The sequence below is a fragment of the Homalodisca vitripennis genome, chromosome 3 (genome assembly GCF_021130785.1).
Source record: "Homalodisca vitripennis isolate AUS2020 chromosome 3, UT_GWSS_2.1, whole genome shotgun sequence".
NCBI classification, from domain to species: domain Eukaryota; kingdom Metazoa; phylum Arthropoda; class Insecta; order Hemiptera; family Cicadellidae; genus Homalodisca; species Homalodisca vitripennis.
Window position 1 is genome coordinate 75603976 of NC_060209.1, and position 13982 is coordinate 75617957.

Genomic DNA, 13982 nt, shown 5'->3' on the forward strand with positions numbered 1-13982 from the left:
CCACACCACAAACTGACCGCCAATTAATTAGGACTAGTAAGATCAACCCCAGGTTGTCGGCTGTAGATTTGGCACGAGAAATTAACAAAAATGGGGTTAATATTCATGTTAGTAGGTACTGTTAAAAGAAGGCTGTCTGAAGTTTGGCGAAAAGCTTACCGACCTAAGAAAAAGCAGCTTCTTACTGTAGCAATGAAGAAGAAATGCTTGCAGTGGGCTAAAACCTACAAACAGTTCACTGTTGAACAGTGGAAAAATGTCCTTTTCTCTGATGAAACACATTTTTTGGTTCAGGGACATAAAGTTAACTTTGTCCGCAGAAGTGCGAATGAAGCTGAGACATCAGCTCACATCCTTCAACAACCAAAACATCCACCCAAAAAATGTTTTGGGGCTGTATGTCCTATAATGGTCCAGGTCCATTAGTTCCCATAGAAGGTATGATGAACTCAGACAAATATATTGCTTTATTAGAAAGAAGAGTCGTTCCACTCCTTTTGCAAATGTTTCCAGAAAGCAATGGAATTTTTCAACAAGACTCGGCTCCATGCCATACATCTAAAAAATGCAAGAATTTTTTTTCTGAGAACAAAATAACGGTTTTGAAATGGCCTGGCAATTTACCCGATTTAAACCCAATCGAAAATCTATGGGCTATTACTAAAAAAAGGATTGCCAAAGAAGATTGTACTACAAAAACATCCATGATTAATGCTGTTATCAAAATAAGGTTCCACGATGAAGAAACAAAAAATATATGCAAAAAACTCATAGAATCAATGCCAAAACGCTGTGAAGAGGTTATAAAACACAAAGGAGGAGATATTAATTATTAGGGAGCTGTTTGTAATTTTTTTGATCAATAAATTGTCTTTCATTTAAGAATCGTAGTCGTTTACCTGGTGTTCCAATTAATTTGAGCGCTACTGTAATAAGCGGCCACCACGACAATCGAAGTTCATGATTATGGAATCGATATTCATTATTATTGAGTCGATATTCATGAGTAACGAACTCTCCATACAACTACAGAAATCAAATTACATTATAGGTATTAAAAGTTACTGAATAGCTTGGCTGTTTTGATATCTTAAACGTGACTGGCTTGTTTATCTTGTTAATTTATTTTGTTAGAAATCTCCATTTTTACAGTTTGATCAAAGCAATTAGAAAAATAGATAAATATAGAAAATAGATTATGATACAGTGTAACACGCAAAAGAAATCTAACCATTAATTAACAATGCATATATTAAAATTTAAATATTGAATAATTGATATAAATAAATGATAAAAAATAAAACAAACAAAGAAATCAATAAATACAAAGAAATAAGAATAGATTGAGATTGAGCAGATAACAGAAATAACACATGTACATGTAGTTGTACTGTACTTGCAGCCGGCAATAAAGTATTATTCAAATACCTTGCTCATGATTTTATTTTCTTTGAATTAATTTGGAACAATAATGTGGAAACAAATTATGCTATACAATATGTTTATTCCGTAAAATAAAAACAGCTGGCAATTATTGGTTATAAATAACTATAGGTTAAATGTGTTTATATTCGAAAGTTTAAATATTTCTAATTGATAGTTGATTCAACTGTCGTGTTGGCTTCATAGAAACTTCATTGTTTATACCTCCATGATGAAGATTATTTACCTTTTTCCTCAGCTATTTCAGTCCTGTTTACTATAGTGCATCTTCTTTGGGCATATTGATGTGGGTTTTCCTGATTAGTTAGATTTGGTTATATGTGACAAGTGCTATCCCGCACTGATGGCCAGAGGCATTACTATCAACCAGTGGCTCAGTTACTAGTTCTTTTAACGTTTCTTTTTTATTTATGCATATCCTCAATTTAATTCTTTCTTGTTGCTTTTAATTTACTTTATAAGCATTTTCTTTTTGAAAAAAAAAAACAACAAATATTGTGAAGTGACTAATGTAAATATTCATAAAGGCCTATTTGTTATTTGTCATATATAATTTGTATGATATAAGAGTTACAATAAATTGCTAAACATTTTACTACAAAAAATTATAATTACATTTTTTAATAAATTCCAATTTTAGTCATACACAACCATTTCAGGTTTCTTCATTTCTCAAATGACTATATTTTAATCCTTGTTTACTCAAAACTTCATCAAGACATCAAACAGTGTCAAACAAAGCTGAAAAAAAAATACCCTCATTTGACCATTGGATATATATCCAATTTATATTTACCTACCTACTGGGCATCTACCCCACCAACAACAGTACAGCCTGGTCTTGTTTTTTTTCCAATACTTATCTGTAGCTTAATATATTAATCCTTATACAAATCGTGAAAAATAACATTTACACATTATAAAAAATAGTGTTTATACAAACCTTTGTATAAACACTGTATGTACCTTGGTATAAACCTTTGTATGTACACATTGCAACTGCTTAACTAAAATCTAACACATTTTTACATAAAAAGAATTATTGCAGTGTTACTGTACAACAAATTGTATAACAATAGAGTATAGTAATAAACTTCCTTGCTTTTGTTTCACAAAAACTCACAATTACAATCAAACTTTAATATAAACTTCAGTAAATTCATCACAAAGCCAGCTGCAGGAAGTAAATATAGTCTCAAGTACAAATTACAACAATGCAAATATAGCTATGAAAGAAAAACGTAAGCCAATCAGTTCAGTAGTTCAACTCACGTCCAATGCTAGCTGCTACACTTAGACAGCTGATGCAAATTGTTACTATATTAAATGTTATCATTTGTCCTCCTCCGTAGACTAATGGTTATAGTCTCGGCTCTCTAACTGAGAGATCACGGGTTCAAATCCCGGGGAGGGCCAATCATGTATAGACACGAAACAGTGTGTACTTTGAAAAATAATAATAAAACCTGTTAGAGAGAGAAAAAAAAATGTTATCAAAATACAGAGAGAACCATATACTTTGTGGAAGCTGGTTGTCTATAGAATTTAGCGTTAGTAACTATACGTAGTATCTATGATTATACTAGTTACACAACTAATATAGTACAATAAAAAATGCAAACAAAATTAGAATTCAAAAATTTGGATTTTCTTAATTTATATTATTATTTTCCGGTTATGCTTTGGTTGGTGTTATGATTTGGTTCATTGCATTATATGTTGATTATTTGTTTAGTTTTTACTATGTATCTATAATTGTAGCAATAATGATAAGCAATAAATACAAAGCGATTCCTTGGTTATAGGATATAAAATAACTGTATGGTACATTTACTTACTTACTTAAATTGCGTTTATGCAAGCTGTTATGCTTGTCAAGTATTATTTAATACTCATAATTTATCTTTGGTCATTAATGTTTGAACAAGGATCAGCCCAAAACTTTTGGTACCTATAGAGTTTACTCGCTTCACCGAAGGTCAGTTAATACTCGACAGTGTAACGGTTCATCAGTTTACCTGCCTCGACTCCTGTGTGTGTTTACGACGTGTCGTGAACACACAAAGTTCAATCGGCAAGTCATGGATTTATGAAGAGAGCATTTTAGGGACATAGTTCTCTACAATTTTAAATGTAGTGCACTCAAAAAAGGCGTAGACGTCTTATTCTTGTTTTAGTGATAAAGTAACATTGCATACAACTGTTTTTTGGGGGTATTCTAAGTTATGGAAAGGTCATAGTTCATCTCAGGATGATGAATGTTCAGGTGAGTTGCATTTTACATTTACTCAGGAAAATTAAGTTATATAATTTAATCTAATTATTTTATCAACTTTGTAATTGAAGAGGACAGAAAATGCGTTCACGCTATGTTTAAAGTTACGGATTGTATAAGCAGTATTACAAAGAATCTTGCATGGGTTTTACCAGTCAGAAATCTAGTTTCTTATTTTGTACCCATCATTTTAACAAACAAACAGTTGGCTATGTACAAATTTCCCTACAAACTCAGCAGTTGCTTGATGCTGGTGGGTAGTAAATATTCTAAAATTGTCGCACAAGATATACATGCTGTTTTATGATATTCCATGTATTATAACTTATTGATGTTTAAAGATGACCTCTCCCAACAATAAAGAAAATATTAATTAAGAAAGTGATATAAGAATTTGATACAATCTTTAGGAATACTTGATTGATGAAGGTTATATTTGAGTAGGAGGACTAAGGATTGTCACAGCAAGTTGGTACACTCCGTGATGTATGCCAGAAACCTTGGGAACTTTGAACAATTAATACAAATTTACAAAGTGGTCTAATGCTCCACCATTACAATGTCTCATATCTCATACTGCTACACCAACTTTGGAGTTTTTGAGAAAAAGTTGCGTAAAAACAATAGAATTATCGATTTTATTTGCCTTTACATGTGATTTTTTTTAACTCTTAAACATTTTAAATTTTTCTTAAGAACTGTTATTGATGCACAATAACCGAGTAATATCATTTGATTCTAAAATCCAGGTAGCTATGTTATTTAACCATATTGGAATCTGACACAAAGGAAATCTACTATATGGACACTGGAGGAGATAACTTTGATCATGTATTATGTTTCATAATTTTAACATAACAATTATTCTCGTATATCATAACTTCCAGGGTCATCCATATAAAAACATACAATACTGATGAAATATAGGACTCAACTGTAAGTTTTTATAACTATTACTAAAAACTGCTATGCTTGAGTCTGTGTTTTGATACATTTTGTTATTGTTAACTACCCCACCAATTTGACTAAACTTACTAAATTTTAACCATTTTTATTGCGTATCATATAGAAACGTTTATTAAATTTTTCAATGTTCATCATAAAACTAATTATATATCTGTTTTTTTTTTTTATTATTATTAATATTAAAGCGCATACTAAAAGAAGCAAAATTCTTAATCCGCTAATTGCCATTAATAGTCTACTTAAACTAAATTTTTCTAACACAATAATGAGTTCGTCTTTGACTCAACTTTTTTAAACTTCTCAAATCCTAAAACATTCGAGAGTGCAACACTATTATACTTGTTTGTGATTAAACTGTGAGTCCAATATTTTTGTTTCACAAAATAAATTAACAAAAATTTATTTTTAGTCAACAATTCTTTTGTTCGGTTTTGACTGTACTGACCTGCAATGATCATCATGCAGATTGTGAAGATCTTTTCATTATCAGTCTCCGCAGCCACGTTACCAAAACCGACACTGGTCATGCAGGTCATGGTGAAGTAGAGGGCTGTGACGTACATGGTGCGACGGGAGGGTCCGTTGATCAGCTCCGGAGTGGGCTGGATGGAGTCGTTGTTCCAGATGTACGAGTACGGTGCTTGTGTCACGTTAGCCAGCTTCCAGAGCCACGAGTACTGCACGCCGTTGTCCGCGTCAGATCGGCCTGCAGTTGTGCCAGAATGTCTAGTATTATCGCACATGACAGGGTAGGTGCAGAGTGGGGGACACACACAAGTGATACAACAACGATCAAACGAGTGTGATAATTACTGGAGTACACACGTGAAACTTAGTGAAGGCTCGGAAATCAATACAAAATTAAAATCGTAACTATATAGTTGTTAGGTGTTTTTAAATGGTAGAGACGTGCATTATCAAGGAGGTAAAGGGGACATTACTTTTAAACTCAACTTTAAACAAATTACACCCGGCCTAAATTTCGATTACGATTGACAAATCTACTTTGTATACACTAAAATCTTTTTAATCAACACAAAAAGGTAAGACCGGACTAAGTTTAGAATAAAGTTAAGACTTACCAATTGAGTACCATATACAGGCCAGCCAGTGAGCCACCAACATGTAGAAACACAGCAGCAGAATCAACATAGCAGCTCCATACTCCAGGTACCTGTCCAGTTTCCGGACAACTCGACCAAGCCGCAACAGTCGGACTACCTTCAGTGCACTGAATAGACTGCCGATGCCCTGGAAATATGCTATTCTTGTAGTCTCTTCCTTTTTATTATAAAATAGTTAATACATATAACATTATGACAGCTACAGTACTGATTTAAGAACGTTAATGTTAAACTTTGAACCATTTTAGATTCAGTTAATCTAAAGTAATAATACTTTTCAAATTTAATTAACTTTTTCCAAAAACTACTGAAACTATGGTGGTTGATAATCCATCTGTACTGCAATAATTTTTATATAAACATCTATGGAATATAGTAAGGAAATATTTTAAGTCGTAAAGAAATTTTTAAATATCTACTGATACAATTAGATGCTATCTTTAGGTTTAACATACATACATTCAAAAATGTTTACCATACTTATGGATAGCAAAATAGCATTTTAGAGACTGTTGCAAGTTTGTTTTTAATGCTTATGTCATAAATATAATAATAAGTTAAATTTTGTAAAATAGAAAACTAATTAATTAGTTAATAATAAATAGTTATAATCATCTAATATAGAAAACAAAACTGTGAGAATTAATAAAGAATAACAAATGTCCTACATTTGCTTATAGTTTGTTACGTTATAGAACCTCGCTAATCTATCACTTGTGGGAATGTAGAAGGTGATAGGCTTGTAGTTGGGGCATTTTCTCTACAAAAAGGCCACATTTTTTACTTTAGTTGAAATGACACGCAAACACACATCATTTTAACAAATAATAAATGAACCATGGGTATATATAACATAATATAGTAGAATAACTTGCCATTACATTCTTTACAACATTACAATTTCACAAGAAACGAACAGTAAATATTACTACGATGTAGTATTTAGATGTGGTTATGGTCCAACTCTATTACCTTCACCAGTAAAATGTACCACTAAGCGTTACAACTTTCATATAAACACACGCACTATACGTGTGCCAAACCATTTCACTCACAAAGTCATTGCAAACAAGTCCATGGCAGGATCAGTTCCATTTAACTAGGAATTAAACAGAATCCTAATTTTTTAGTGTATCGTTGCGAATCTCAGAAGTTACTGTCACGCAACAAGTGAGATAAATAGGGAAATATTCTTTGCCATTCTCTTTGTTACATACTTGCCACTATCACGGTTGTGTTAATGTTTCAGTTATCTCTCCATTACATTAGAACGGAATGCATCGGATGTCAGTACAAATCGCGACAGTTGCGAGTGGCTGCCTCCTAACCATTGCAGTTGAACTTCCGAGCTGTAACATCGCCCCACTTAATGCGACCCACTTTTAGCTAACACCGGTTCCAATGACAAAATTATGTATGTATTACCAAGTAGGATACGCCACACCACGGGTAACACGCTTCGCTGAGGTTTCATGCAAAACTTCAAGTTTATAGCTAATTTTACTCTCAAGATGTCCTTCCTGCAGATAGTTAGACAGACAGGCATCGTACTACGAGACATTTTTACATCCCCCCCACCCCACCCCGGTAGAAAGAGAAATTCTGTCAGCCTACTGAGTGATAGGCTTCAATGACCCAAAGAAAAGGACATGCACCATCACAGTACTCATTCTTGTTTATGTAGAAATGAATGCAAAAACAAAATATACAGATGAAATGTTTCTAAAGGTATCTTGGAACGTTTTTGTTAATTGACATTCACAATTTTGTTAATTAAATTAGATTTCATGACAGTGCATAAATAATCATACTTTTGGTGTGGTGTGAGGGTATTATAACGTAAGGTTGCGCTGAAATCAAATCTTGCCACCGAATTTTTAGATTGGCTTTCCACTCTATAATTTTTTTTAATGTATGAATAAGCTACATTTTGTTAATACCGGTACATCACATGTAAAAATTTCATATGATTTACTCAGCTTGTTTATAAATGAATTTATTCTGTTATTTTCTTGTTGCCATTATAGTTACCCTTACTAGCAGTGCAACATTTCTAATTACCGCTGAGCCAAATTCCATGGCGTAGCATGCACCTAAATCAGTGTTATATCTATAGAAATGAAGCTTAATGCATAACTTCAAATCTATAGAGCAGTTTGCTTTAGAGATATCGTACGGATAAACAGACAGATATGAAGACAGAAATGAAAATTCTCCAGCCCCTGAAGTGATATGATATAGTTAAAAAGTATAATCGAAGTTTAATGTACTCTCAGTATGTTAAACATCGATATGTGTAATAGGTATAGCAGTAGTGGTCCGTTTGTGTAGACCTATATTCAAATTAGTTATTTCGGTTTTTGTAGTAAGTTTTTAAGAACATGTCAGATTATCTTGAAAGTGTTATAGAGGCTTTCCATTAGCTTATTTTTAGGTTTTAAATGTAGTTTACTAAAACACCACTTGTGTACCAGGTATCTTTTACTACATCTTTACTAGTGTTTCTTGATCCTGACAGTAATACGTGACATACCAAACGTTTTACCCGGAAGTACGTGGTAAACAGCTGTAATGTGGAAATTAGGATACACCAAAGTTCATCATTGACTGATGATTACCTGCAAGAGCGTGTATCATAACGATAACCACTACATCTTGTCAAGTTCTGAATATTGAACCCAGTGGTGTGAAAACACCCACACATAACTTTGAGCCATATCTCAGACCCAAATATCACACTAGTGCAAAATAAGCTTTTGTTACCATTATTTGAACCTCAATAACCTTATTTAGTAACTGCACATTGACCAACTAAGTTAAAGCGCTTCACTACATGATATTAGGTTGGTATAATAGTGTATACTTATACCTATATATTAGACCCTGCAGGGAAAGATATTTAGTCCAGACGAATACCTCCTAGATAACAAGTTCTGGTAGCTTTTACGTAGTTTTCATTTGAGGTACGCACAATACTTCATAATTCTTCACAAACTTTTTTTTATAAGTGTTTTTATTATTTATATGTTAACAGTTAACAATATATGTCTAATTAGAGAGTAAATTACATAATGTTTTATTTTGCCAGGCGAAGTTAGGGCTAAGAAGCCCTCTCTAACACAACCTGGGGACCAACTGAGCGACTGAGGTGGCTAAGAGAGTCTGAGTCAGATCGGGTGGACTCACATACGGTGACTGGCACCATGATTTATCACCTTCTTGGCGCTAGTTGGGTACCACTCCAAAAGAGGCGCTAGTCGTGGTACCCCGTTTCTCATTTGCTGAGGGTTTACACTGTAATATTAATATCAAAATCTTTGTTTGGCACGTTATTTCACTTTTATGTTTACATCATAGACAACTTTTGGTCGTAATAAATAATAATAAAAAAACAAATTCTGAAACATAGGACAGTTGTTTTCATGTATTTATTTTCAATTAGCAGGTTAGTCAACACAGTAAGCCGAAATGATATACATATACAGAATAATGGTATCGATAAGAAGTGAAGAAACAGGTGTAGTATGTATAAGCAAAACTTTATCACTAAAAATTCTGCTTCAGGTACTACTTCACTATTTTATTTCATAAAGTCTTATATTTCATAGAAAGATTAAATTCCATAGTATCATATTAAAGAAAAATTATATATCGACAAAAACTATTTTTTTTTGCTTTTTGGACTACCCTTAAGATATTAAATAGTGTGTACATCTAAATATTTTTATACTATTTTTATACTATATAAATCATCTTATACTATCGTAAATTTAAATGTAGCCTACGATACAATAAACAAACAAAGAGTAAAGATTAGCGAGGTTCTACACATTTAGATAAAACGTATCACTGATAGTACTAAATTTAAAAAAACATAAATTTGTCTGTGACAATTTTAGAACTCAAGTGACTCAGCTGCTGTGTAGGCCTAGTGCATTTGTTTGTAAACTGTGGCAAGAAGCAGTGACATCGATGTTTTCTCTTCAATTCAAGGTCAAATGTTTAACTACCCTCTCTATCTCTTAATTATTACTTCTTCGTGTGTCTTGCATTGTTCTGTAGTCAGAATATTCTTGAACAAACGTGTTGCGATGAACCGATCACCTAGGTGCAGATTAAAAGTGTACAATTATTATGAATGAGTGTTGTATTATGAATTAATATAAATTAGTAAAATATGTGAGTGACATAACCTAGTGTTCAAGACAAATAGTGACAAAATGCATAGCAAGTGTTGGGACTGAAATAAGATAATGTCTATTAATATATTTAATAACTCATTCATCATCCGTTTGTTATGTTTAAACGCCATTTAGTTTGTTTTGAAATGGTAACTTCATAATTATATCATTCCTTTTGTAGATACAGAACTATTTTGACTTACTAATAAACATCTGCTACACTTACACTTATTATTTGTCATGGCCTTAATGGGTGTTTTTTTTCTTTCAAAGAAATTGTCATGAAACAGCCAGTAAGTTGAAAATAAATAATTATTAATACATTTAAAATTATATAAACTCTAAACGGCTCACTACTCTAAAGCCATGACCGATAATAATTTTATTGAATCTTAACTGGCATCAACGAAAGTTGGGTCAAATTTATAAGATTCAGTTATATTTATCTGATCCTTGAAATCAAGTATAAACATCATGAAGAGAATTTTCTCGTCTTAAATGTACAATGATAGGTCATGAAGAAGAGATGTATGAAAGTGAAAAATGCCAGTTTTTAGCTGGCTACAAAGACTGGCTTAGGAAGGTTAACAATTATTATATTGTAGTGTGTTTGATAAGATACAACCGCTCCAACAAAAATAAAAGTTTAGTTAGATAACGTTTTTCTGATACTCAATATACAGTAACTTATTTAATAACTGTGTTAGTCGTTTGGGTAAACCTTCGATAAGGAATTAGGTGAATAAATACTAAATTAAAATTTTAAAATGTTTCATCACGTTTAGTATTTTGTTATTGGAACTCAACAATACATTTCAAACAAGTCTACTTATTGTGTCATTATCATAAATCTTTACATATGGAAATCGAATTATGTGATTAATAGTGTTATTCTTTGGGAATACAAGTACAATACATACTTAGTCTTTGCTGAAACAGCATATATTTGAATATGAGAAACATTTTCCTTCTTATACTATTCAATTTTCAATATAAAAATGTTAATTTATAACAGATTACATGATTGATTTATCACTTGCTTTAATTCAATGTAATACTGAAAATTGTTAAACACCTACGATAAATTAGACTACCCTTTACTGCAGCCCCTAGAAATTTAGAACTATTTCTTTTAAACTAAGTTTGCCATTACAACAATCAATTTGCAACTGTATATGTTTCATTGGGTAGATATACATTTTACGTCCATTTAGATACACACGTGGAGTTCATTTTTATTTGATAATAAAATAAAACCATTCAGAATAGTTTTTGTTTAAATTCAGTAAACTATACCAATGTCACTTTGAAGCCAAGTGCAGAAAAGCAAAAGTGAAGAACTTCTAAGTGCTAGAAGCTCACACAAACATCCTCTGATTATGAGAGATGTGGCAACTAGGTTGGACAATATAAGGACTCTAAAGTCTTCTAGGCAAACCATTTGATCTATTTAAGCAGACCTCTCTAAGTATACTAATGCTACTTCATCTGCTAGTTCCTAAAATGCTTAAATGCAGGAAAGATGGAAAGGACATGCCTAGTTTCATTTTGAGTCATAACAAACAATAAGTAGCTGTAATCGATACATTTTCTTTTAAAATGTACCTTTAGTGTTCAACTGTCGTGTTGTGAAAATAAAATAGAGTATGGTTAAATAGTCATATATTTTCATGCAAGCATTGAGAGCCTCATTGTTAAAAGAAGTGGTTAAAAAATGATAACCATGTGAAGAAAATGCAAGGCAACGTTAATTTCTAAGTGACAATTTCAAAGTCTTACTTTTAAAATTAGATGCAGTATAAATAATACTAGTAAAAATGTTCTTAAAATTAAAACATTTTTGGATTGACTTATTGATTCATTAGATTGTGTAGTCTATTGTTAGAAATATTTACAATAGTTGGAATGAAATATAGTGAAAGTAAGAGAATGAAAATTTAAAGAATGATTGCAAAAGACCGGTTGTGTTAGAAACTAATATTATTGTCAAGTAAAATTCCCACTGGTCGGCTGGGAATCTCTATGTCATACCGTAATTTGGAGAGAGACAGAGATAGAGAGAGGTCTAAGCAAGCCATCGATGTCACTCAACTTACATTTCCATCAAACAGGTCAGAATCCTCATCAGAGTTGTCGCAGTCAGGAGAGAGGAGGCCATTACTTACGTCTTCGTCGTGGTCGAAGGCGTTGAACACATCATACGGCAGGCAGGAGAGTAGGTCAATCACAAACCACGACTTGAGGTAGTTCATCCTGATAACTTTGGGATCGGAAACAACCTCACCGCCCGGGCCAACAAATGTGGTGTGGAAGTTGAGAACGATGTCGATGAAAAAGATTACATCCACGATGGAATCTACTACCAGCAACGATACATCCTCGGAGGTCTTGTTCTTGAAGGCCACATTGTACGGCACCATGATTGCGGTGTAGAAGGTGAGACAGAGGATGACCCAGTCCCAGATGGCCTTGAAGGCGCAATAGTGCAGCAGGATGTGAGGGGGTGTCTTGGGTGCTTCTTGTCGATACTGCGGCATCACGTCTGCACTCAAGCTCATCATCTGAGGAGTGAGAAGCAAACAGATAGACATTTACAAGCATATATGCTTAACTATACTGAACTGCCGTGTGTTCATAAAATTTTCAATAACATCAATAGTAGTTTCATTCTATGATAGGTGTATAAATTAATCTTTGCGTAAAAAAACATTGTTGTGGTTTAAATAGGTACAGCTTTTGCACATTAACTGGTGCTGTAGAGGAAGGGGCAAAAAAGTTTGTTGTAGTTAGTAAATAGGTGCAGGACACCCAGACAAATATCAGGAACCAAGTTACACACGATCCTGTATTGGTGACTTCTACACATAGCCGGTTCCTAGGTCTGCATAAAATTGCAATATCATAACTCTGTAGACCAGGAATTGATTACCTAGCATATGATATGAATTCATCAAAAGATAATCTCTAAGAATGTTGGCAGAGAACTTCCAACCTATATCTCAGAACAATTCCATTTATTTAATGTGCAATAGATTGAAAAATAGTCATATTATATGGCTTTAATAGAAAAATCTATCCTAATAGTAGATACTGAAACCTGTGACCAAAATCATGCTACTCCATAAGAAAATAATTATTCTCTGTACAAGATTTTGATGATTCACTAATAAATGTTTCTTTGAAAGAACATGTTACCTAAATATGTTTGCATGTATCTAAATATGCCAAGTAATTTCTCCACTTCTTATGTACACTCCCACATATTCTGTACCTGGCCAATTTTTGAACTGACCATTGGTACTCAACTAGTAAAATAAATCAAAATAATCGAAAAGAATAGGGTTCTTGAGAGTCCACCAACTATCACTTGTATAAACAATCTTAAAACAAACACTGCATAGTATAATTGCTTTTATACTATTGCCCCCATTTGTTTAAAAATGGGATGGATTGGATTCTTGTTATTGAGCCAGGTTACTTCCATAACTAAATAATATAAGAAACAAGTATTTTTAATGTATATCTAGATGATACTCTCTGTATCTCTATTTTCAACAATGGAAGATATTAAAAATAAAACCTAGAAACATTTCTGAATCAATGAGGTCTACCTCTTTGAAAATTTAAAAGTTTGGTGGAAAGTTTGAACACCTTTGGAAAGGCTAGAGAAACTAAAGAATCTTTCTCAAACTAGGGGTTATTATCTTTATTTGTTTCGTAAATATTTATTGTTAAAATCGTTCACATTTTGTAAAAATAAATAATAACTTAAGAATAAATGGTCGTAGATGCATTTTAAGATAGAAGGATTGTAAAAATGATCAGTAAAAACTGTTAACGCTAAGAGAGATATGAAAATCAAATTTGATATTTATGTTACAAATTTAATCTTCTACTGATTTCTTAAATCATAGTTTTTTATTATTATTCAAATAACTATGAATTAATTCCGACAGTACTTTCGATATTGAAATCTAAAAAGAAACAAGACAA

The 13982-nt window shown here is 32.5% G+C and overlaps 1 protein-coding gene across 1 annotated transcript in view; it reads right to left on the bottom strand.

Moving 5' to 3' along the window:
• The window catches only part of LOC124357069 (potassium voltage-gated channel protein eag), a 220641-nt gene that overhangs the window by 47819 nt on the left and 158840 nt on the right, over window positions 1–13982 (bottom strand). Inside the window, exons 6-8 of the mRNA XM_046808475.1 lie at window positions 12155–12550; window positions 5767–5935; window positions 5130–5390 (exon numbers count right to left, since the gene is read on the bottom strand). Coding sequence (XP_046664431.1) covers window positions 5130–5390; window positions 5767–5935; window positions 12155–12550 — 826 coding nt within the window. The remainder of the gene's footprint in view (window positions 1–5129; window positions 5391–5766; window positions 5936–12154; window positions 12551–13982) is intronic.